Source organism: Takifugu flavidus, chromosome 16, assembly GCF_003711565.1.
Source record: "Takifugu flavidus isolate HTHZ2018 chromosome 16, ASM371156v2, whole genome shotgun sequence".
Taxonomy (NCBI): Eukaryota; Metazoa; Chordata; class Actinopteri; order Tetraodontiformes; family Tetraodontidae; genus Takifugu; species Takifugu flavidus.
In genome coordinates, this window is record NC_079535.1 from 11,367,796 (window position 1) to 11,389,032 (window position 21,237).

Below are 21,237 nucleotides of genomic sequence, written 5' to 3' on the forward strand. Positions count from 1 at the left end.
GTGAAGAGCGGCAAAGATGGAGAGAGAGAGAGGGTATGGGTCCAGCGCGTGCGTGTGTTTACGTTTGTCTGTCTCACGCACGCACACACGACTTTCAGAGAGTCGGTGCTGATGCTGCCCCCCTCAATTTTTCAGATTTATAGTTGCATTTTTGAGCTTTAGCCCAACAATGTCCGCGCGATTTCACTGTTACCACTGGTAGAAAAGAAGAAAAACGAATCACAGTTTTCTTTCTTTTCTTTTTCTTTCTTTTTATTTTTCTTTTTACAAAAAAACGAGTCCAGGAGCTGGAGCATCGGCTCAGTATTGTGTCATATGACGCGCACGCGTTAATGTCACTAGGTAAAAACATGCAGGTTGTAATTTTGTTTCATTAATGTTATTAATTATGGCTGTCGATCACACTTCCGTGTGTGTGTGTGTGTGTGTGTGTGTGTGTGTGTGTGTGTGTGTGTGTGTGTGTGTGATAAAGAGAAAGAAAGAAGGGTCCAATTAGGAACGGTACTCATGGGGGTTCAGATGCTGATCATATCTTTATGATGGCGCTCCAGCATCTGCTGCCCGTTGTTTGTGGGGCTACTTTGGGAATATTCCCTCTCTTTTTCCGCCTGTGTGTGTGGTCGCGAGGCGCTATTCACACCAGTCCTCCCACTAGAAGCTGTTCTGGCTGATAAGAGATCGGAGGGAGGTTCATCCATCCATCCATCCATCCATCCATCCATCCATCCTCTCCCCCCGGGCTTGGGCCGGCCCCTTTGCCCGGGCAAGGCGGCCTGTAGCTCGGCCAGTTTGCTAAGTCCAGCCGGCGCTGTTCCCTGGAAATCAATCAAGTCAGAGATGAGCGTGAGAACGAGTTTAAGGGTCGGGCTACTGGCTTTACGAGGGCTCCCTGGGGAACAGAGCTGGGAATAAATAAAGAGATGAGTGGTAGAGGCTCCAGCAAAGACACCAATCAAGCTCCAAACGTCCTGGGTCATTACCGGCTCTTTCTCACTGTAACAGTCGGCTGCTCACGTCCAAACCCCGAAGAGTGGGTCAGATGGAAATAATACACAATATTAGAGGAGAAATCACATAATATAAGGCATTAAGAAATACGAATGATTCAGTCAGAAAGGACGCTGTAACTGTAAAGTTTAATATAAAAAGAAGATCCAAATAAGTAAGTAAATTTTATGAATTGAAATCAACAAACAGCACCACAGAGTGACGTCAATGATTCATTTAAACACATGGCATAAAGAACTGGAAATATCGTGTTTTATATTATTAAAGATCTATCTATCTATCTATCTATCTATCTATCTATCTATCTATCTATCTATCTATCTATCTATCTATCTATCTATCTATCTATCTATCTATCTCTCTCTCTCTCTCTCTCTCTCTCTCTCTCTCTATCTATCTATCTATATATATATATATTATATATATATATATATATATATATACATCTATCTATGCGCATCCTATCAGTGGGCACTCAGGTGAATTATCAACTAAGACTTTTGAAAATGACTCTATTGATCTTTGCTTCTCCGTCACAGGCCTTTCAGCACCGCATTGTTGCACAGCTCCGTCCGTCCGTCCGTCCGTCCGTCCGTCCGTCCGCCCGTCCGCGTCTCTTTGACAGCTGTGACATCCTTCGTAGCACTCTGGGTTCAGGACGCAGAAGTAAATTGCAGCCAAATTAAGCAGGGATAAGGATAATGACACCAATTTCTCGCGAAGCCACATCTTATCTTTAACTGTAAAAGTTTACTGTTTCATATGAAGATAGTCCATTTTAGTCCGAACTCGTTGTTGTCCTCTCAAGAAACTGGCTATCTGTCGCCACCTAGTGGCAGCCGTGGGTGTTACAGCAGGGGGCGTTTGGACGCATCAGTCCGATTCGCTGCGTCTTTAAAGGCTCTTTAATTTAAACAGGTCTTCTAGTAATGTCTAAGTTTATTAGCATTAAAACACCGTTCAGAAGACGCTAAATCTGTGCTGGTTATTCTGTAGCGTTACGCATTGTAAAATATCTGGCAGTTACTCGCTTTATCACTTGTCAGTTGAAAGTTCAACCTTTTTCGTTTCATAATTTTTTTTATTGCCAAGTAATAAAATTACACTTTAAGATATTGTGATAGTTATTGTGCTGCAGGAAGCAGGAAACAGATAAAAGGGGGAAGCTGGGAAGCAAACAGGTCAGAGGCCACACATCGCGTTGATGGAGGGTTTCATGTTTCTGTCATGTTCTGTTCTTTTACACCTTCACACGTTCCGCCTGAATTCGCCTGAGTCATCGTTCGCTTTGACATTTAACCTGAATCGTTTTATCGTGAGTCCGACTGTGTGAATCACAATGACTCAGGCGGAGTTGTAAATTTATTTTCACAAAGCTCAGAATCTTCTGGGATTCCCGCCGGTCCGCACACACATGCACGGATACTGTACATGCATTTCAACTGTAATGACTCAGCAGAATGATGATTAAAGCTGGTGATTCACACTGGGGTGATGTGTCGATCCAGGCTAAATCAAGTCGGGTCAGGCCAAATCGGGATTTTTTTTTCTTAGGAAGTGACTGAGTTATACTGCTGAGAATAGCTAAACACACACACACACACACATGCAAACACACAATTTTCATGCATTAAACGTCTTCACCTATTCCCCCGTTGACCTTTAAACTTGAATGCCAACATTCACATAAAAACTGATAATGAGCCCTTAAAGACGAGGTGCAGGAAAACATTCCCCTGATGGGCGGCCCTGACAACACACACACACGCACACACACACACACTCCAGTATCCGTGAGTTCCAGTTCGACCAGACTTCACCCGTTAATAGCTGCTCTTGCTTGTCGGCTGCTGACATTTGCGGCTGCAAAGCGAAGCCAAAACACCAAAGAAAAACCCTTTAATTGCTCGAAAGGGGGGAAAATGCTCATGCAAATAGGCCCCAAACGCTGCAAATCATCCCGCTACTGCTTTCACTCATTATACTCTTGCTTCATTTGAATTTTGTTTAATCTCTGACAGTAAAGCTACGCCGGTTTCTTCCCTGCTCCCATCAGAGGGACTGAGATGTAAAGTGCGAGCAGCTTGTGGCCAAATCAACACTTTCTTTTTAGGCCCCAAAACACACACCATCAAAAAATGTTGTCTGAGTTATTGCAGAAAAACGGGTGCAACGGCTTTTGTCCTGTCGTCTGCTGAGCATTCCTGTCCTCCATTCATCTGCCCAAGTGTGGCTCAGGGTGGGGTGGGGGGGGGGGGGTCTTTGTTTACCCTGTGCAGTCCAAACTGGCTGGATTCAGAATGTGCATCGAGTTCATCAGAAGTGAAACCCAAAGTGAAACCACTTGACTGATTGTTAATTAAGAGCAGTGGAAAACAAAACCTAGCGCGGGTGTCCAAACCCGGTCCACCGGGGCTCTGATCCACCCAGGTGAAGGTCTACCTGGTAGGTCAGCCCCCACCCCTGGTGCTCCACAACGATCCGAGCAATTAGGCCAAAGGAGGAGAGGAATCAGATGTGCTGAACGTGAAGGTTGAGCTCCTCCGTTCCACTAGTCACGCACACGGAACAACGGGACGGGGCAGAACGCCCGGAGTTTCCCTCAGGCTGCCAGAACATCACGTTCAACCTGCTGTTTGTTTACAGGGCGACATGTCACAGCCTGGCGGAGGACCTGGAGTCCTTCCATTCTTCTGCAAAGGAAGTAAATGAGATATTTGATATCAGGGTTATTCTGGGCACGGCTGGGGGGAGAGGGGTAGGAGGGAGGGGGGGGGGGCATTTTATCCTCCTCCCAGTAAAACAAAGTCAGCAGCGGCCCTGCTCGCTATGTTTAGGCCACGACATATTCAAGGGACAGCTACTGAAGTGCAGCAGGGAAACTCCTGTCGCGCCTCTGTGGCATTATTTGTGGCACCACTGTGGAACCTCGGGTTAACTCCGAAACTGCCCCCCCCCCCGTCTCGCTGTTGCCCCCCCCCCCCATCGAGGCTCGAAGAGCCGTTGAGCAACATCTGCCAGCAAAGGTGAAGTGGCTCTGCAACGATGGTGCGCTCTCAGGGCTTTCCATGCACGCCTGCGTGCACGCGCCCTGTAGCGCAATAGCCAGCGCGGTGCGCGGGGAGAGTTGCGTAACACCAGCGCAACAGTGAACAGTTGCTGGTTGAAATCCCTCAGCATCATAAACAGAGTGCACGAAACTCAAACTGAGCAAAATGCTTGACTCGGTTTTTCACGTCTGGGTTCCCCAGGCGAGAAATTGCCGGGTTATTTCTTCTTTTTCCCTCGGCGGTCTGCAGAGACCTGCAGGAGTCCGCCTCGCAGCCCCGCTCGCACTACTCGTGACAGAGTACAGAGTGTATTTCTGTGGCTCGCTAGAAATCCCCCGCTGGAGCCAGCAGGCTGTCTTCTGTTATTCTAGTGACAGTTTTGGTGGAAATCCCCCACCTAGTTCTAAGCTCCGCCCCTCTGCAGAGGACATTTACAGACTGCTTTCCACAACTCCCGTCAGACGGGAGGGAAAAAAATAATCGAGCGCATCTCGGCTCCAGCGAACCCACCATGGACCTGCACAGGACCAGCATATTAAACCAGATGGATTATAGTCGGGAGTCTAAGGAAGGGAAGCCGGCCCAGGCGACGGAGGAGCGGCTAGACAGCGGTTTGGACTCGCTGAGGGAGGAGGAATACCAGGCGGTGGCCGCGGAGTTCCATCGGCTCCGGGTCGAGTGTGAGCCTCCGCAGCAGCAACCAGATCCCGCTGTAACCGGAGAGCTGCACGAATGGAAAAGGCAGATCACGGAAGACGGAGACACGTAAGTTCGCCCGGAAATCTGCCTTCATTTTTGAGGTGGGGAGGTTCTGGAGTGGCCGTTTTGCTTGTGTCGGAACCGTCTTCGGAGGAAATTCGATCCGCTTTCTGCGGGGAATGTCTTCCTCCGTAGCGTGTCGTTATGGTGAGGAAGGCCCGGGGCCCAACGTCGGCTCTGACTCAAAAAGAGCTCTAATCTTACGTGTGCTCGGGGGTTTATTTTCTTTAAAAAAAAAAAAGAGGCAGCCCGGAGCCAGACACGGCGGTATTGGACGTAAACAAAAGGCGATTATCAGCGGGGAATCTACGATGGCTGCGGGTCAGGTCGGGAAAGTCCCAGGCGCGCCGCCGAGGAATCCAACCGTTGCGCGCTCCCGCGGAGCGGCAGGAAGGGGGGAAAAGTGCCAGAAAAGACTGAAACGCAAATCTTGGTCTTACCTAAGAGCTGTTTTTGCTCGTTCAAGCACAATCTCCACCCGCCTAATGTGTACGGGACGTGTCCCAGTGTGCTCCCCTTCATCAAACACGGTGTAACCATAAACGAGCACCGAGAAAAGGTGTATTTTACGGGAGAATCTCTGATTTATCTCCTTCCAACACACTAAAGCGTTGCCATAGGTTATTTATGAATCCCCTGCAGGGGTGTATGGATTGTTCTATTATTTTATTATGCATTGTGCACCGTAAAGCACCAATTAGGGAGAGTTATTGGGAGCAAGTTTGGGTTCAGCTCATGAGTCCCGTGTGCGTATGTGGGTGGGTTTGCAGCAGGAAATGTTGCACTTGCCTCGTAGGTTCGAGCTGACATGAGGCTCTCTGTGTCTGCAGGCTGCTCCACCTGGCCATCATCCACGAGGCCAAAGACTACATCAAGACAATGATAGACCTGTCCCGCAACACAGACTTCCTCAACCTTCAAAACGACCAAAGACAGGTGGGTGACGCGCCGAAGCCTCCGTGGGCTCTTTTCTGTTGTTGTTTTCTCCTGTTTGCAGCAGTAAACATCCCTTTTCCTCCCCACCCAGACTCCCCTCCACCTGGCCGTGATAACGAACCAGGCCAACGTGTGCCTGGACCTGCTGGCGTCCGGCTGCGACCCCACGCTGGTGGACCGCCACGGCGACACCCCTTTGCACATCGCGTGTCGTCACGGCAACCTGCTGTGCTTCAGCGTCATCACGCAGAACTGTCGGCCGGAGCATCTAAGCGGAATGATGGGCGCCTGCAATTACCAAGGTGAGGACAGGAAGTCTTTTCTTCTCTCTGAGACAGTCTGTAAATACACGGAGGCATCGGCTGTGCAGGTCCTGGTGTCGGGCCAGGCGGTGTTCTGTTTGAACCGGTGTGGCGGTGTTTCTGATCCCTCTATGACGCCAACGCAGCCGGGACGAGCCCATTGTTATCGCCGCACACGGCCTCGTTATTTAGGTCGAATTTGCAATAATGCGAGTCGCCAAGGCGACGCCAGAGTGGCTTCAAAGAACCCTGAAAGAAAAGGGGCATTTCGGTCGTCCGTGGCGACCGACTCTGCCTGAAGCCGAGTTCCTCTTTGGGATTCTATTACAAAGTCAAGTTCGCTTCGCTCCTTTCTTGTCTTCCGTAACTCGAGCTCCGGCGTCTCCGAACTTCCCGGGCCGATTGTTTAAAGCGCCGATCTGGGTGTTGGTTACTCAGCTTCTGTTCTCGGTGGCTGTTTCCAGGTCAGAACTGCCTCCACGTGGCCTCAGTTCAGGGTTTCCTCTCGCTGGTGGAGAACCTGGTGAATTTGGGAGCGGACATTAACGCACAGGTAAGACAAACACAGACTTGCACGCTCGCTTTTAAAGAAACGTTCTGTTATCGGTGAGGCGGGCGACACTTTTTCCTTACGGGACTCTGGCGTGCTCCGTAGGAACAGCGAAACGGCCGCGGCGCGCTGCACCTGGCGGTGGATCAGCAGAACCTCTCGCTGGTCAAGCTGCTGTTGAGCAGAGGCGCCGACCCCAACCTGGTGAGCTCTGGCGGTCACACCCCGTACCACCTCACCTACGGCCGCCACGACGACGACATCAGGAAGGAGCTGTACGCCACGACCAATCCCGACCTGAGGGAGCTGCCTGACAGCGAATCGGACGACAGCGAGGGCGAGGAGGACGAGGCGTCCGACGATGAGGTGCGTGCGCGCGGCGAAACGCGGCGCTTCTCCCATCGTCGGACCTCGGTTGGGTGTCGTAACCTCTCGCTCTCTTCCAGGTGGGCTACGATGACATTCAGTGGAACGGACATTAGCAGGAAAAACGGGCCAGCGTAACGAGGTGGTTCCGAGGGGGCCGGGATGGCGACGGGAGCAACGTGCTTCCTGCACGACTGGGCCGGGGGTCGCAGCGCCGACGCCACCGCCCCACAAACCAGACCGACAGGCAGCTGAGAGGGAGAAGCGATTAAAGACTGATGGCCAAATCACCCAAACGCGTCCGCTCCGGGTTGCAGGAGGAGCGAGCCGAGACGGGAACGCTGTACACGACGCATTGTGGCGGGAGGCGAGAGGATTTCTTTGTCGCAAATTTCCCCCCCCCCCCAGAAAATCCCGATGTACCTGTAACAGCTCTGTTGTATGATAATGTAAATGCTGTGTATAGGAAGATGTATTTTTTATGGAAGCTGTGAATGTGTACAGTTAAGCAGGTTGTATATGTGAGGCCGCAAACAGTCCAGCAGACTCCAGTTAAATTAAAACCAAACACCTTTAACGACGATGGCTTCTGTTTGTTATTACTTTAAAGGTCTCCTGTTTGGCGTGCGCAGCCCTGGATTAGCATTCTGCGCTAATAAGTAAGTTAATCGGTGGACAAACGGAGCCAAAATGTTGATATTCCAGTCAGAATCCTGAGGGGACTGTCAAAGGAAGCGTTCCGGTTGTGAGTTTAAAATCAAACCCTTCAACAAGGGCCTCTTATCCCCTTCCATAATAATCTTAAGAGCTATAAAAAAAAAATTAGCAGTGAAACAAGGCTGCATTTATATCTGAAATGACTTGGACCGTGTGTATTTGTGCATAAGAGCCTTTGTTTCCATTTTAATGTATGACACCAAACAAGGAAGTGGCAGCAGGCTGAATTCCAGAGTCTGATTGTGCCTGTGTGTGTGTGTAGAGTGGGGCCTCTAAATGAGGAAGTTTTGTCAGGGTGGAGCCAAGAAGGGACAGGAAATTCCCAGGAACAGAATGCTCAGCTGTTCGCAACATTCCTGCTGCTCATTCCCCCATAGAAGGGAATTTCTGCTGAAAAAGCGGAGCGGCGGAGTTTAAAGAGAACAGTTTTCCCACTGTGACACCTGCGCAGTGCTGCCGATTCCCCCAGCAGCCAGGGGCCACAGCTGGAACACTGTCCATCACCGTGAGAGCTGGACTTTCCAACGTTTATCGGAAAAGAGCGTCGCTGTGTAGGACAGAAGGTCAGGGTCTCCGTCTTAGATGTAGAAACAGGAAGGGGAAGAGCATAAACAAATAGAAGAAATTGCACGGGTTACTGGCAGGAATTCCCTGGGAATTTTTGGTATGGTTTTGCAATGCGGAACACAACGTGGTCTTTAACATGTGCTGGTGCTCACATCTACGCGCAATAATGGCTGCCATTGTTTCTGATGATCCTGTTTTTGGCAGCTGCGAGGTAAAGATGCCACTCTGGCGGCATCTCCCTCAGCTGCCAGAGAGGCTTCAAGGTGAAATTCCAGGTAACAGCCAGCAGCAGCATGCAGCCCACATATTTCCTCATTCTGAGCTGACAGGTGAGCATCAGGATCAGATTCCACTTACAGTAAGCGAAGCTGCCGCGGAGTGCACGTGGGCCCAAAAATGTGCACGTAGTTCTTGAGCATTACTGTTTGTTTGAGGGCCTCAAGAACTCACCAAATTGTGCAGGCCCAGTGAAAAATTATGTCTTTAATGAGTCACGGGTGTAAAAAAAGGCTCAGCGGCACCACCTTACATGCAGGTTCATGGAGCCCCCCAGGTGGGGCGATGGTGGGGCTGTGTATCGTCCTGAACCCGTCTCCTGCAGCCACGTTCTAACAGGAAATCGGCCATTTTGAATTGAAAGTGCGATTTTGGCATTTTTTAGATGGCGAGCGGCTCAGTTTAATGTTGATTGTTGGATCAGGGTCAGAATGTTTGAGCTCTCCGACACATGAATGTAGTGTAATATTCAACATATTCTCACAGCGCCACCTGCTGGCAGCAGAAACAAATCCACTTGTGACATTTGTTGCTAGTTAATTCCTTTTTTCCTACTGTCCAGGCATGCATTTGGGAAACTGGGTCGGTGTGTTTTTTTGAGCGTTGTTATAAAATACGCGGCTGGAACGATGGTGAGGCAGTTAAAAAAAAAAAGCCCACTCTCCATCTTTTAATGACGCCCGAGAAATCGAAGTGAGACCACTGGTGCACCAGAATAAAACAAGTCCACCGGGATGGTGGTTAAAATAACTTTTCAACAGGAATTCTTTTGAACATTCCACCCTTTGAAGCCCACCAGTCATAACAAACGCCAGCGTCCTCTGTAATTTTGAACAGATGCTGGACAGTCAGGGCAGCCAACCGCCCGAGACAAAGTCGAATTAAAGTCAAAAAAAGAAGAACTTTACGCGAGACGCCGCGTCCAGTCCCTCGGCCGTCAGGTCTGACCGCAGAGCTGGTGGAGACATGACGCAAACCTGGACCGATGGGGACACAACACAGTCCCTCCTCAACACCACAAAAGAGGAGAGTCCGCCGCCGCCGCTTGTTAGCGTTACTCAGCAAACGTGAGCTTCTTCTGATGGTCATCAAATTCTACAATTACAGAAATAAACGCCGCTGCGGACGGAGGGGGGAAAAAAAAGGTCCAGTGGGGCTGGAAACAAATGAAAGATTTTCCTATCCGGGGGAAACGAGCCTGCACTTCAGCTTGATAATGAAGCAACAGATCAATCAGAGCTCACACCATGAAGTTACATGTGATGGAAGGTTTTAATTAAAGGCTCCTGTGCTATGAGCGTGCAGCCATTTCCCCTCTTTTGGTGAGACAGAGCCACCGCTGCGGGACCTCATAAGTGCTCCTGTCCTCCGTGTCATCGTAGGGAATGTGCCAGGCGTCCTCTGAGCTCTGGACAATGGTGTCATAACTGGGAACGCTCTGAAAAACACCGACCGGACATCACTAATTGATATATCCAAGCTTCTACCCCCTCTCGACCCCCTTTCTCACCAGGAACCGGATCCCCCTGGCAGCAGAGACGGATCCATCCAACACCATCTGGTGGCCCCTCTGCCATTTGAAGAAGAGCCGCCGGGTGGCTGCGTCCGTCAGGCACGCCTTGTGGTCCCTCATCAGGTCTCTGCTCACAAACCGACAGTGGTTCCCGGAGAACAGCGTGGCGTAGAGCAAGAAGGGGTCGTCCTCCGATCTGAAAGGCAAAGACGACCAAACTAGCAAGGCAAGGCCAGTCCACCACCCCTCTAAGGAGGGTAAATTCCAGAAAAGACGCTCACATGTTTTCAGTAAAGAAGCAATGGGCCTTCTGTTGTACCAGGTTCATGTCGTGTCTCACCCAGGACCTGGAGGGCTGCAGCATGTGTCTCCTCCCCAGCACCAGAACAGTCAGGCCCTGGTGCTGCAGCTCCGAGACCACCGCCAGCAACTGCAGCGGACAACACCTCCGCGTTTACACCCTTCATTTGTTGGAGGGCCTGGTCACGTCCTCTGTGTTATGTTAGTTATGACGACTTTATCGGCATAAACTTTGATTATCAGACATAAATGATTGATTGTAGCATGGATGGGGGGAAGGGGGGTGTACTGCCTAACGTAGACGCTGACATTTTAGTGTGCAGACACCCTGGCGAGACAGTAGGTGATATTAAAATCAGGTGTTGGCCGGTTTTGAAAGCACCTCCTACACTTTTCTGCTCATCGGCGCTGCTGCATTACTCATTCTGCAACAGACAGAAAACCCCCGGGGTCGGACCGGCGCGCACGTGGGGCCAAAACCGCTTCACCAGAGACGCAGCTGTGTCTGCATGTGCGAGGCCCCTCCAGTTTTCTGGCCTCGTCCAGGCGCGCGTTTCCCTACCGTCTTCGATTGCCTGCTTTTGTCCTGGTTGATGTTTGCCACGTTGAGTCCGTCTACCACCACATCGAACGCCGGCTTCCTCTTTACAAACGACCTGAAGCTCTCCAGCTCCTGGACAGACGTAAAGCAGACAGAGACGGACTAAAAACCAAAATCAGTGGACATTCTTTTTGCTCTTTTACAAGTCAAAAGTCTAATAAAAGGCTGCTGCCACAGTGATAACTGGCTGTAACCGTTACTTTATTATCCCATGAACAAATTATGTTGGTTCGGATGTGCAGATGTGCTTTTATTAATATGAGCAATTTTTAAATGACTGTTAGCCGTCTCTGAGCGACGACACGGAACCATCAGAGTAGCCTGAGGTTAAATCTGTGTGAGAGGTGTGTGTGAACTGTTTCACTTTTACATCAGCGGCAGCACAGAAAGCGGCTGTTGTGAATTTCCCTGAATGTGAACTTTGACTGTGTCAAAGAACAAATGCAAAAAAATTTGATCTAACTGAGGCCGAAATATCCTAAAAATAAAACTTTAGCAGCGGGGAAACACAAAGGAATGTATTTTGTTCCATTAACAGTAAGAAGTAGGTGAAACTTTTTTGAATGATGTATGAGGGGTGTGTGTGTGTGTGTGTGTGTGTGTGTAAATACATAAAAATTTTGTTGAAATAAAGGCTGAAGAGAAAAAGAAAGCAAACAGATGGAAGATGAGATAGATGGAGAGAAAGTCCAGCATAATTGTCCAGGGACTTTCCAGAGCTGATATGTGAAACCAGCTCATTGTGCCGCTGTAGATAATATGACTGCTCACACACACACACACGCACACACACACTGAAGCATGCACACCCTTACAGTAAAAATGTATCAGCAGGTACAAACTGTACCCTGGTTACCCCGACAACATGAACTGATGTTAAAGGGTGATATATTATATAAAATCCTATCATTTGATTGATTTTTCATTATTTGCTGATTTAAACGGGCCGACCCAGAAAAGGTCCTGCTAGCATCGTAGCCCAGGCCGGCCGTTGTTCTCAAAGATACAATAAATTTGGACTCTTCATCATGGTACAGGACGGGTTCATCAGGAACATCCTAGCAAAAAAACAGGACAGGACGGGGGGGGGGGGGGGGGGGGGGGTTGTAATGACGGAATAGTGGCCGTGTTGTCAGACAAACACATGGTACGTGAGTGGACTGTGTCTCAGAGGCCAGTCATCTTCTCCCAACTGTAACCTGAGAACTTTCTTAAACGAAGAAAATGCCAGGACATCAAAAACGTGACCAACGGCAGCAGACGTGGGCCTTTCCGCTGAAACCCTCTCAAAGGGAAGTTAAGTACAGTGTGACTTTACGTCCCACCAAGTCCACCACATGCAAACACGGCTCCTCTTCATCACGGTGCTGATCCCCCCCCCCCCCGCCTGTGTCTGACGCTCTGCTTTTGTCTGCCTGTCGATTGTCCTCAGTCCCGTCTCTAAAGGGGACGCCTGCGCGTCTTGACTGGTCCGTCTCTGTGAGCGTGCGTGGTGGTTGTGGTCCAGATTCTGGTGGCGATGCACACGCTGGAAATCCCCTCAATAAACCCAACAGTTGGACCCACAAACACCCCCGAATATCAAAAACAACAACGGCCTGCAAGTGCAAAACTCATGAATAAATAAGAAACCCCCCCCCGAAAGAATCTGAATATAGTTTTAGGTCCAATTTAACGACGTGAGTTTGCACGTGTATCAATGACGCCACCTAGCAGAAGTTAGAGAAGCCTGTCTGAACGTTAACGACTAATACAACGCAGAGATTAGTAATGTGTGATATGAGCATATTTTTATCGGGACTCTGCGTGTTAAAGGATTGAACGTCTGAAATGATCAACGTTCTAATATTCAGCTTTATGGACTTTTCATTTATCAAACTGGTCGACACTGATGGTCACTGATCAGATATCATCAATAACCTGTGAGCAGGAAAACATTAGTCATAAATCACAGATTTAAAGGGTGGGGGATTTAGCTGTGATGTTAGCGTAAGAGGCTAAGTCTTTCCAAAGACAGGAGAGTGTGTGTGCGTGTGTGTCTGCACCTTAGGTGTAGTTTTGGTGAAAACGTCTCGTCCTTGAAGGATGTCCGTCATCACTCGGTCCTTCAGCTGCTGGTACTCTGCAGCAGTCAGCTGGATGGATTCTAGCTCCGATTTACAGCAGCCACACGTGCCCCTGACACACAAACCACACGCGTCCTCCACAGGCACTGTTGCTTTTGCACCAATGTGAATGAAAACACAAAGATTTACTGCAGGCAGCAGCGATGCTAATTACTTTGTGGTGGCTCTGGTCCAACTGCCTGTCCAGGTTTCCCCCGGGAGACTAAAGACAGGAGAGAAAAGACAGACGTGAGAATGTGCAGTGTGTTTATGCTCACCAAGGTGCTCTGGGACACACTTTCCAGTCTCCGGTACCTTTCGAACCAGGTTTTGATGGTGCTAGCGAGGCTGTGGCCGGGGTAGATCTGGTTGTCCCTCATGTAGAGGAGAATCTGCAGCAGCTTGTCCTGGTCGTCCGGTTGAGATATTGACCTCCTCTTAAAAAGAGCGTCCCAGGTCTCCTCGTGTGGGGACAGTCCTTTTCCAATTAATTCCTCGTACAGAGCCCAGCCCGTCGCTGCGTCGCCGTGTTCCACCGCTCCGGCGATGATGTCGCCGTAGTTACGCGCCGAGGGTGTTAAGACCTGGACAGGCAACAGTAAGCGCACGTGCCAACGGCTTCACAGGTACGATTGCGCTTAAACCCAAGCAGTACTCACCCTCTTCACCTCGCTCAGGATGTGCAGAGCCTCTCGCCATCTTTCCGTTCTGCTGAAGGACTTGATGAAGAGGGTGGAAGCTCCAGTGTCCAGAGAGGCGAAACTCCCTCGCATGATGTCGTAGACTTCCGACACCTCGGCGTCGTGTCCGCCGCTCACACACAGCGCCAGGTACCTCAGAAGCAGCTCATAAGAGAGCGTTCCCGTCTCCATGGCAACAAAAGTGAGTAGCGATCTGAAACACACAATTCAAATGACCTTTTACATGACTGTCCATACTTTCGGACATAGTAGCGATGGACATCACACACTTGTCCCTCTTACTTGGCAACGTCTAGCTGGGTACAGGAGGTAAACATTGCACACATCATCTGGATCTCAAAGCGTTGGGAATTTCCAAGATTTTCTTTTACTTTCCTCCATTCAGCCACAGAGAGCGGCCGGTCAGGAGGCTGCATCTCCCCTGGGAAACATTGAGATTTTAGCTTAGGAAAAAAAAAAAAAAAACGCATTTCGGCTTTAATAGGTGCCGCAAAATGTCAAGAAAGTCAAAAGCAGATGACTACCTGCTTTCCTTGACCTGTCTGCAGACTGGTCCCACTGTTCCTCTTTGTCTCCAAGGGCCAGAGGTGAGTTCCTCCTCTGCCACTCCGCTGTCCTCTTCGCTGTCCCAGCAGCAAACACAGATCTTGGAGAGGAGTTCCTCATCCTCCCTCCATGCACAGCATCGTCCCACTCCTGTCCTTTGTGTCTGTTGGTGTTTTTGGTTCGTCCATCATGCTTTCTGTCTGTCCATCTTCCACTGGAGAAGTTAGAGTCTCTGGTGCACAAAAAACGCACGGAAGAATGCGGCACCAACGGTTTGCACAGAAACGGCTTTCTGGGGAAAAGGGCTGAAAGTCCTCGATGGAAGAAAGACATCGACGATTTCTGACAAATTATAATTTTTACTAGAGATGCGGATACCATGGCGACGTTTGAGCACATAAACTTGGCAAACGTGAGCGTAAAAGCGATATAAACACAGTCCAGTTATAAGCCTGATATAATCTGTGATATATAATGTTCAGTATTGTTCATTGCAACTTACTGGTAGGTTTGGTGAAAGACCGTTAAGAGTTTTTGCCCCCAAAACAATCAACCCAAATCAAATTCCGCCCCCCCTCCAATTAAAAAAAAAAAAAGTTTACGTTAAGCACATTATGTCTTTAAAGATAAATAACATTTGAAAACCCAGGTCCCCTTGATATTCACTTTAGTTTTCAGCATGACTGCGGTCTCATGTTTATTACGTCATCAACTCTCGACAATTCTTTTTAATGTCGTCGTCAAGTTGGTGAAGATGACCTGAAAAATACAAAAGGACACATGCAGTTTGGTTTTGAAATAGGGTTTTTAAAACACACAGACCGTGAATGTGGTATCAACCATTATATTTCACTGAATATGAATAACTGTATTTTAATTCTATAGCCTGTCTTGACCCACGCCATACGTGTAACGCATTTATGATCTTTTTACTTTGAAAATCAACCGGAAATGGACCTTTTAATTCATTTCCTTGATAGCCGGCGCTTGTGTACGCTTAACTCTTCTTTACAGGAGTTACTGGAGTTTACTGAAAGTTAGAATTGAAATTATGTCTGAGGAGGAACAACCACGATGGTCGGATGTTTTGAAAAGGAGATTAGCAAACAGTAATAAAGGTGAGACACCGTAAACAAATTCAAACGCTAGCTACTTAGACATACCGGTATGTGTTAGCTATTAGCTGAATCAACATTGACATTTCCGTGTATCCGTGTAGATTTGTAATACAGTATTGCACTATGTAAGGATTTATTTTGTGTTTGTTATACTAACACCAAGATCTCATGGTTGTTCAGATGCGAGGAGCGAGGAGGAAATAAAAGCGGAAGAAACGGAGCTTTTCACCAAATATTACACCGAGTGGAAGGGAGGAGGCGGCAACAACAAGCCCTTAAGCAACATCCCAAGATTTTACTACAAGGTATTATAACCACAAACGATGATAATTGTGACGAATGCACATTTGTGCAAAATGCAGAGTTGTTGAAAAGTGTTTCCTCGTCCATTACATTCTTGATTAGAAAGTTTATCAACGATAGTATGATGTTTTGCGCAATGATTATGTACAAATGTAAACCCAACTCGGCTGATGATGGTTTGTATGATTTGTAGCTACCAGCAGAAGATGAAGTGCTGCTTCAGAAGCTGCGAGAGGAATCCAGGGCTGTCTTTCTCCAGAGGAAGAGCAGAGAACTGCTGGATAATGAGGAACTCCAGGTTAAAGACTCTAAATCTGCTGTTGTTGCCATTACTGGGTCCTCTGGAACTCTGAAAATGTCTCCTTTCACTTAATCTAAACCAATTTATCAAACTTGAGCCTTTTTCAGTTTTTGACCAAACCAGTTTGTTCCCAAATTATTTTTGGTACGATACATGCAGAACCAGTTACCTTCTTTTTTTTTTAAACAACCTTTTCTAGAGCTTGTGGTTTTTACTCGATAAGCACCAGGTGCCACCTTTGAGTGGCGAGGAGGCGATGATCAGCTACGAATCCTACCTGCAAGTGAGGGACAAGGCTGGCCCCAAGTGCAAGTAAGTAACAGAAGGGTAAAGACTTCATCAGACTGAAAATAGTATTTTGGTACTAAAGAAATCTCTGCCTAATCAAAATCCCTCCACAGTTTAACAATATTTTCACCGGAAGGAATAACCTAATGTAAATTCTCATTGCATTTAGTGCAAGAGAAGCAACAGAATGTTCTTTGTGCTTGGTAGCTGCAGGAAACTACTGAGTCTTGTCTGTAATTAGCAGGGTGAAAGCTTTAAATTGCTTATTCCACTTTAGAAATTTCTTCACGGCAAGAGTCTATGCCAAGCTGCTGAACAACGACCCTTATGGGAGGATCTCCATCATGCATTTCTTCAACTATGTCATGAGGAAAGGTCAGGAATGTCACATGATCTTCTTAAACTTCATATCTCTTTCCCTTGGTTACTTGGCACAGGATGTCACTGGTTTCTCTTCTTCCTCCCAGTATGGCTGCATCAGACCCGGATAGGTCTGAGTCTCTACGACGTAGCCGGACAGGGTTATCTCAGAGAGTCGGTAAGCATTTCAATCGAAACCACAACAACCCGTAGGAAACCAGTTCTTTGCAGGAAGCACTGAAAAAAGCTGGAATGTTTAAAGGGCCTTAATCTGGTGTAGGATCTGGAGAATTACATCCTTGAGCTGATCCCCACTCTGCCTCAGTTAGACGGGCTGGAGAAATCCTTCTACTCCTTCTATGTCTGCACAGCTGTTCGAAAGTTCTTTTTCTTCCTGGACCCCCTGCGAACAGGTGAGCCGGAGGCAGACACATGCCAGCAAAAACACCTGTTTTCTTACAGCTAACATCCACCTTTTATATGATCTTTGTTTTCAGGAAAGATTAAAATTCAGGATATTCTGGCCTGCAGCTTTCTTGATGACTTGTTGGAGGTAGCGTCCATCTAGTTTTACTGGAACATTACAAGATTAAATCAGGATTTAACATTAAGATTTAATAAAGAGGAATTTCCAGATTGTGACGAGTTAAATAACTTCTCCTTTTGAATGCTATTTTGTATCCATGTGACATGGATCGATCCTAATTTCTTTCTTCTAAATTTTTCCTCTATCAATCATTGTTTTCATTCCCAGCTTAGAGACGAGGAGCTGTCCAAAGAGAGTCAGGAGTCCAACTGGTTCTCTGCCCCCTCAGCTCTCAGAGTCTACGGTGAGAGAATATCTGTATGAAACTAGCAGTGTCCAACGCTTGTGATGTGAAACACTCTTAAAAATAGTTTAGAGGTCCTGGATCTCAGTGTGTGTGTTTACCATCAGATACGGGGGCACATGCATCCACTCAAACTGTTTGAATTTGTATCTTAAAAACAGGAAGATGCAGTTTACCTTTTATTTGTAAAGCCATCTAACATTTAAACACACACATAAGATGCGAGATGTGTGATTAAGGTGTCTGAGGTTCTTTTTGCTTCTATAGGTCAGTACCTCAATCTGGATAAGGACCACAACGGCATGTTGAGCAAAGAGGAGCTTTCACGTTACGGCACGGCAACGCTCACCACGGTCTTCTTGGACAGGGTGTTTCAGGAGTGTCTCACCTACGATGGTGAAATGGTACGGTGGAGTGGTTTAAAGGCGGCCGTATCACCAGAAACACGGCTATAATCCTCCACTCGTGTGTCCATGTCAATCTTAAAGCTCAGGCTTATTTTCCTCTTGTGTCTCAGGACTATAAAACCTACCTGGACTTTGTGTTGGCATTGGAAAACAGGAAGGAGCCAGCAGCACTACAGTATATTTTCAAGCTTCTGGACATAGAGGAGCAAGGATACCTCAACGTCTTCTCCCTCAACTATTTCTTCAGGGTACCAGACGCACAAACACGAAGACGCACTAGACACACACTCATGAATGATGCATGAACACTCACTGTGTTTGTGGGACTTGGTGTTTCAGGCCATTCAAGAGCAGATCAAACTCCACGGTCAGGAACCTGTTTCATTCCAGGATGTCAAGGTAGACACGCACACAAACACACACTCCTCTTATTCTGATATTGAGGCAAAGTTGTTGTTTCGTCCTTCTGTTAGTTGTTTAAAGACCATGTTTGATCCTCAGGATGAGATTTTTGACATGGTAAAGCCCAAAGACCCCTACAAGATCACCCTCCAGGACTTGGTGAACAGTTGCCAGGGCGACACCGTCACCAGCATCCTAATTGACCTCAACGGATTCTGGACCTATGAGAACAGAGAAGTTCTGGTTGCCAACGACAACGACAGCATCGGCGCCGCCGACCTCATCGACAGCTGAAAGTGATGCTTGTTTAAAAAGGTGGTTTCTTCCTTTTTGATGACATAAGTCGAAGGGAAGGGAATCATAAGATGTTACACTTTGTAAATATTTTCCTTTCTTGTAAATAAGGTGTTTTCAGGTTTCTGTTATATGTAAATATTTAACCTGTCTAATATTTAACTAAAGACACTTCTAAAAATAAACAGGTGAGAAACTCAGAAATGTCAGATTTCTGTAAAAAGATGTTTGTCAGCCATTCTAAGTATTTTAGTACATTTCCGAGATTTGTGTAAAATAATACAGACCATAAAAGACTCAGAGTGTTTGAGTTTGGTGTAAATCAGCGTTGTAGATTGTATAAATACTTCAGTCACACGACACAGATCTAAATAACAGATCAACTCATGTCATTTAATAAATTAAACATACATTTCAATATTTAGGTATTAAAACAAACAAATATGGAACTAACCAAAACATTTACATATTACATAATAGAAAACAGCAACACAGTATTAATAAAGTTGTTCTAATTTAATAAAAATCAACATGTTAATAAATCCCTCGTTTCCCCACATCACGCTGATCAAATGGCTAAAAATAAGGTCATTTAAGCTCAGTTTCAGCAGGAGAGCTCCATGTAAGCTTCTTCCTCACCTTCAGCCTCAACGATATGTCTTTTTAAATAACTGCACTTTGCTCGATCCTGTGAATCTGCTAATAATATAAATTAGCTCTGGGATTAGCGATTAAAGGCAGCGCGCCTGTGTGAAACATGAAATGCCTGTTGATCACGAATGAATTTGCAGATATTATGTTCAAGTGAGAAAGTGAACGATTAGAAGCATCAGTGGGTTTATAAATTAAACATATTTCTGCTTTTCATGGAAAAAGGAGTGATATCCCTGACGACTTGTTTCACTTTCTAAATGGATGTGAAATGTTGAAGATACACTTAACACCTATATTCACCAGTAAATCAACTGCATTTTAAAGCCCTTTAAATTCCCCTGTATTCCTTTTATAAAAAGTAGAAAAATATGGATCGAGCGTGTGGTCGTTAGTGTGTTTCGCCTGCTGCTGTTGAATGTGAGGGTGGGGCAGAGGGCTCTTTCCAGGCATCTGCAGGGCCGAGTGGAGCCTCAGGTTCAAAACTAAGGTTCACAAAAGAGTGTCCAGCTGTTTCGGGCTGCTCAGTGGTGGCGTGACGAAGAGCATCCTGCTCTGCTCTCTGCTGCTCCTCAAAATGCCGCTCAGCTGCCTCTGCCAGGCGGTTTTCTTCCTCCTCCTCCTCCTCCTGTAGAGGTGTGACTGACATTTAGTACCGTTTATCTGAAGGGTTGTGAGTGTGTGTGTGCTTGAAGTGGCACCAGTGGCTTTACAGGTGTGGCTGTGTGTATTTACACACAAGACTGAAAGGAAGCTTAAGGATGTGCACCTGGTCTGTGTCCTCTTACCTCTTTCTTCCTATGGTAGTACTCATCAAGGGCATACTGGTATTTAGGAGTGGTGATGCCAAAAAGAGAGGCCAGTCTCTCTCCCAGGTAGTCACATACTAAATAAAAGCAAACCATGCAAATGTTTAAGCGTTTACACACTTAATACTGGAACTATATGTAAAAAAACAAGCTCAATGAACAGTGAAATGCAGTGAATAATAGAATATTTAACCTATGTGACTTTACCTGATATGGTGGCAGTGGCCATTCGCCACGTTTGGAACAGAAAATATGGACCCCAAGTCAGTCTTGACTGCAAGTTAAAGTGAGACGTTTATAACAAGAACCAAAAGTCAATCAAGTGTTACTGCACAAACACCAGGGAACGTGTGTAACGTGTCAGTCCACACAGGTGGAATGCACGTTTCCCCTACCGTATCTACAGTTGCGACCTGTTTCTTGGTCAAGTCTTCCTCTTCCTCCTCTTCATCTGTGCTGTACTCCTCCATGGTTTCTCCACTGGCGAAGTAAATGGTCCTGCGGGGGACCTTGGTCTTCTGCTGCCTGCTGTCATGTTCCTCCATCTCCACACTCTCACAGTCCATCGCCTCCTCAGCTATCTGTTTGCAAAGAAAATAAGTTTATTATTAACAGACGGGGAATAGAAATGGACTCTTAGAATCCACAAGCCACATTCATAACTTTAAAATCAACAACTAATGATGTAGTAGTATCATATACTGTATACTGTATACTGTGTGCAGTACTGATGGCTTAACACTCTACTTTAACTACTTTTGTTTGTTGACTTGTTAGCTTCTCTGCTAAGGAAGTAAAGGACTATTAATGTAGCATGATACTTTCAAATTTTCAATCATAAAACAAGAAGACAGTGGTATCAAACGGACCGACCTTATTGGTTTCCATTATTTATCCCAATCAGATGCCGACATGAGCTAATAATATCGCCGGATTTGACCCCGCAACTTTAGCCACTCTTCTTCCTGCCTATCCTCTGCGATACTTCCTGTGAATATCTTTCAGAACCAAAATTCTAAATCTCTGATGTATTATAACACTAGCAAGGCGTCATGCTACTCTTTTAACTTTTAAATGTAAGTAATTAACTACACAAACCTTCACCAAAACTCTACGAGTAACGCTAATCCAATAAGTAAACACATCACATCCGGAACACCACTTCCTCTCTTCACAA

The 21,237-nt window shown here is 46.9% G+C and overlaps 4 protein-coding genes across 5 annotated transcripts; 2 read left to right on the forward strand and 2 right to left on the reverse strand.

The window, feature by feature from the left end:
* Nucleotides 1-4,435: 4,435 nt before the first annotated feature.
* On the forward strand, nucleotides 4,436-7,552 carry nfkbiab (nuclear factor of kappa light polypeptide gene enhancer in B-cells inhibitor, alpha b). Its single transcript, XM_057011685.1, has 6 exons — nucleotides 4,436-4,823; nucleotides 5,648-5,753; nucleotides 5,845-6,055; nucleotides 6,520-6,608; nucleotides 6,711-6,971; nucleotides 7,052-7,552. Exons 1-6 carry the CDS (start codon nucleotides 4,570-4,572, stop codon nucleotides 7,085-7,087), a joined length of 957 nt encoding a protein of 318 aa, XP_056867665.1. The 5' UTR covers nucleotides 4,436-4,569; the 3' UTR covers nucleotides 7,088-7,552.
* Nucleotides 7,553-9,784: 2,232 nt separating this feature from the next.
* Nucleotides 9,785-15,004, reverse strand: prorp (protein only RNase P catalytic subunit). Its single transcript, XM_057011667.1, has 10 exons — nucleotides 14,276-15,004; nucleotides 14,034-14,172; nucleotides 13,710-13,944; nucleotides 13,366-13,634; nucleotides 13,226-13,273; nucleotides 12,991-13,123; nucleotides 10,907-11,017; nucleotides 10,326-10,474; nucleotides 10,042-10,240; nucleotides 9,785-9,969 (listed from the first exon to the last, which is right to left on the reverse strand). Exons 1-10 carry the CDS (start codon nucleotides 14,694-14,696, stop codon nucleotides 9,823-9,825), a joined length of 1,851 nt encoding a protein of 616 aa, XP_056867647.1. The 5' UTR covers nucleotides 14,697-15,004; the 3' UTR covers nucleotides 9,785-9,822.
* Nucleotides 15,005-15,178: 174 nt separating this feature from the next.
* ppp2r3c (protein phosphatase 2, regulatory subunit B'', gamma) lies at nucleotides 15,179-18,897 on the forward strand. The gene is made up of 13 exons (XM_057011669.1): nucleotides 15,179-15,415; nucleotides 15,596-15,720; nucleotides 15,912-16,016; nucleotides 16,219-16,331; nucleotides 16,585-16,682; nucleotides 16,775-16,845; nucleotides 16,948-17,080; nucleotides 17,165-17,220; nucleotides 17,422-17,497; nucleotides 17,765-17,901; nucleotides 18,015-18,152; nucleotides 18,244-18,303; nucleotides 18,406-18,897. Exons 1-13 carry the CDS (start codon nucleotides 15,349-15,351, stop codon nucleotides 18,598-18,600), a joined length of 1,374 nt encoding a protein of 457 aa, XP_056867649.1. The 5' UTR covers nucleotides 15,179-15,348; the 3' UTR covers nucleotides 18,601-18,897.
* A 71-nt stretch (nucleotides 18,898-18,968) lies between these two features.
* Nucleotides 18,969-21,216, reverse strand: fam177a1 (family with sequence similarity 177 member A1). Of its 2 annotated transcripts, none has more exons than XM_057011696.1 (5): nucleotides 21,159-21,216; nucleotides 20,456-20,641; nucleotides 20,268-20,334; nucleotides 20,040-20,137; nucleotides 18,969-19,879 (listed from the first exon to the last, which is right to left on the reverse strand). In XM_057011696.1, exons 2-5 carry the CDS (start codon nucleotides 20,624-20,626, stop codon nucleotides 19,643-19,645), a joined length of 573 nt encoding a protein of 190 aa, XP_056867676.1. In that variant the 5' UTR covers nucleotides 20,627-20,641; nucleotides 21,159-21,216; the 3' UTR covers nucleotides 18,969-19,642. The 2 variants fall into 2 exon arrangements, with proteins under 2 accessions (XP_056867676.1, XP_056867675.1); XM_057011695.1 differs by having other exon boundaries at nucleotides 20,934-21,216.
* Between the last annotated feature and the right edge of the window lie 21 nt (nucleotides 21,217-21,237).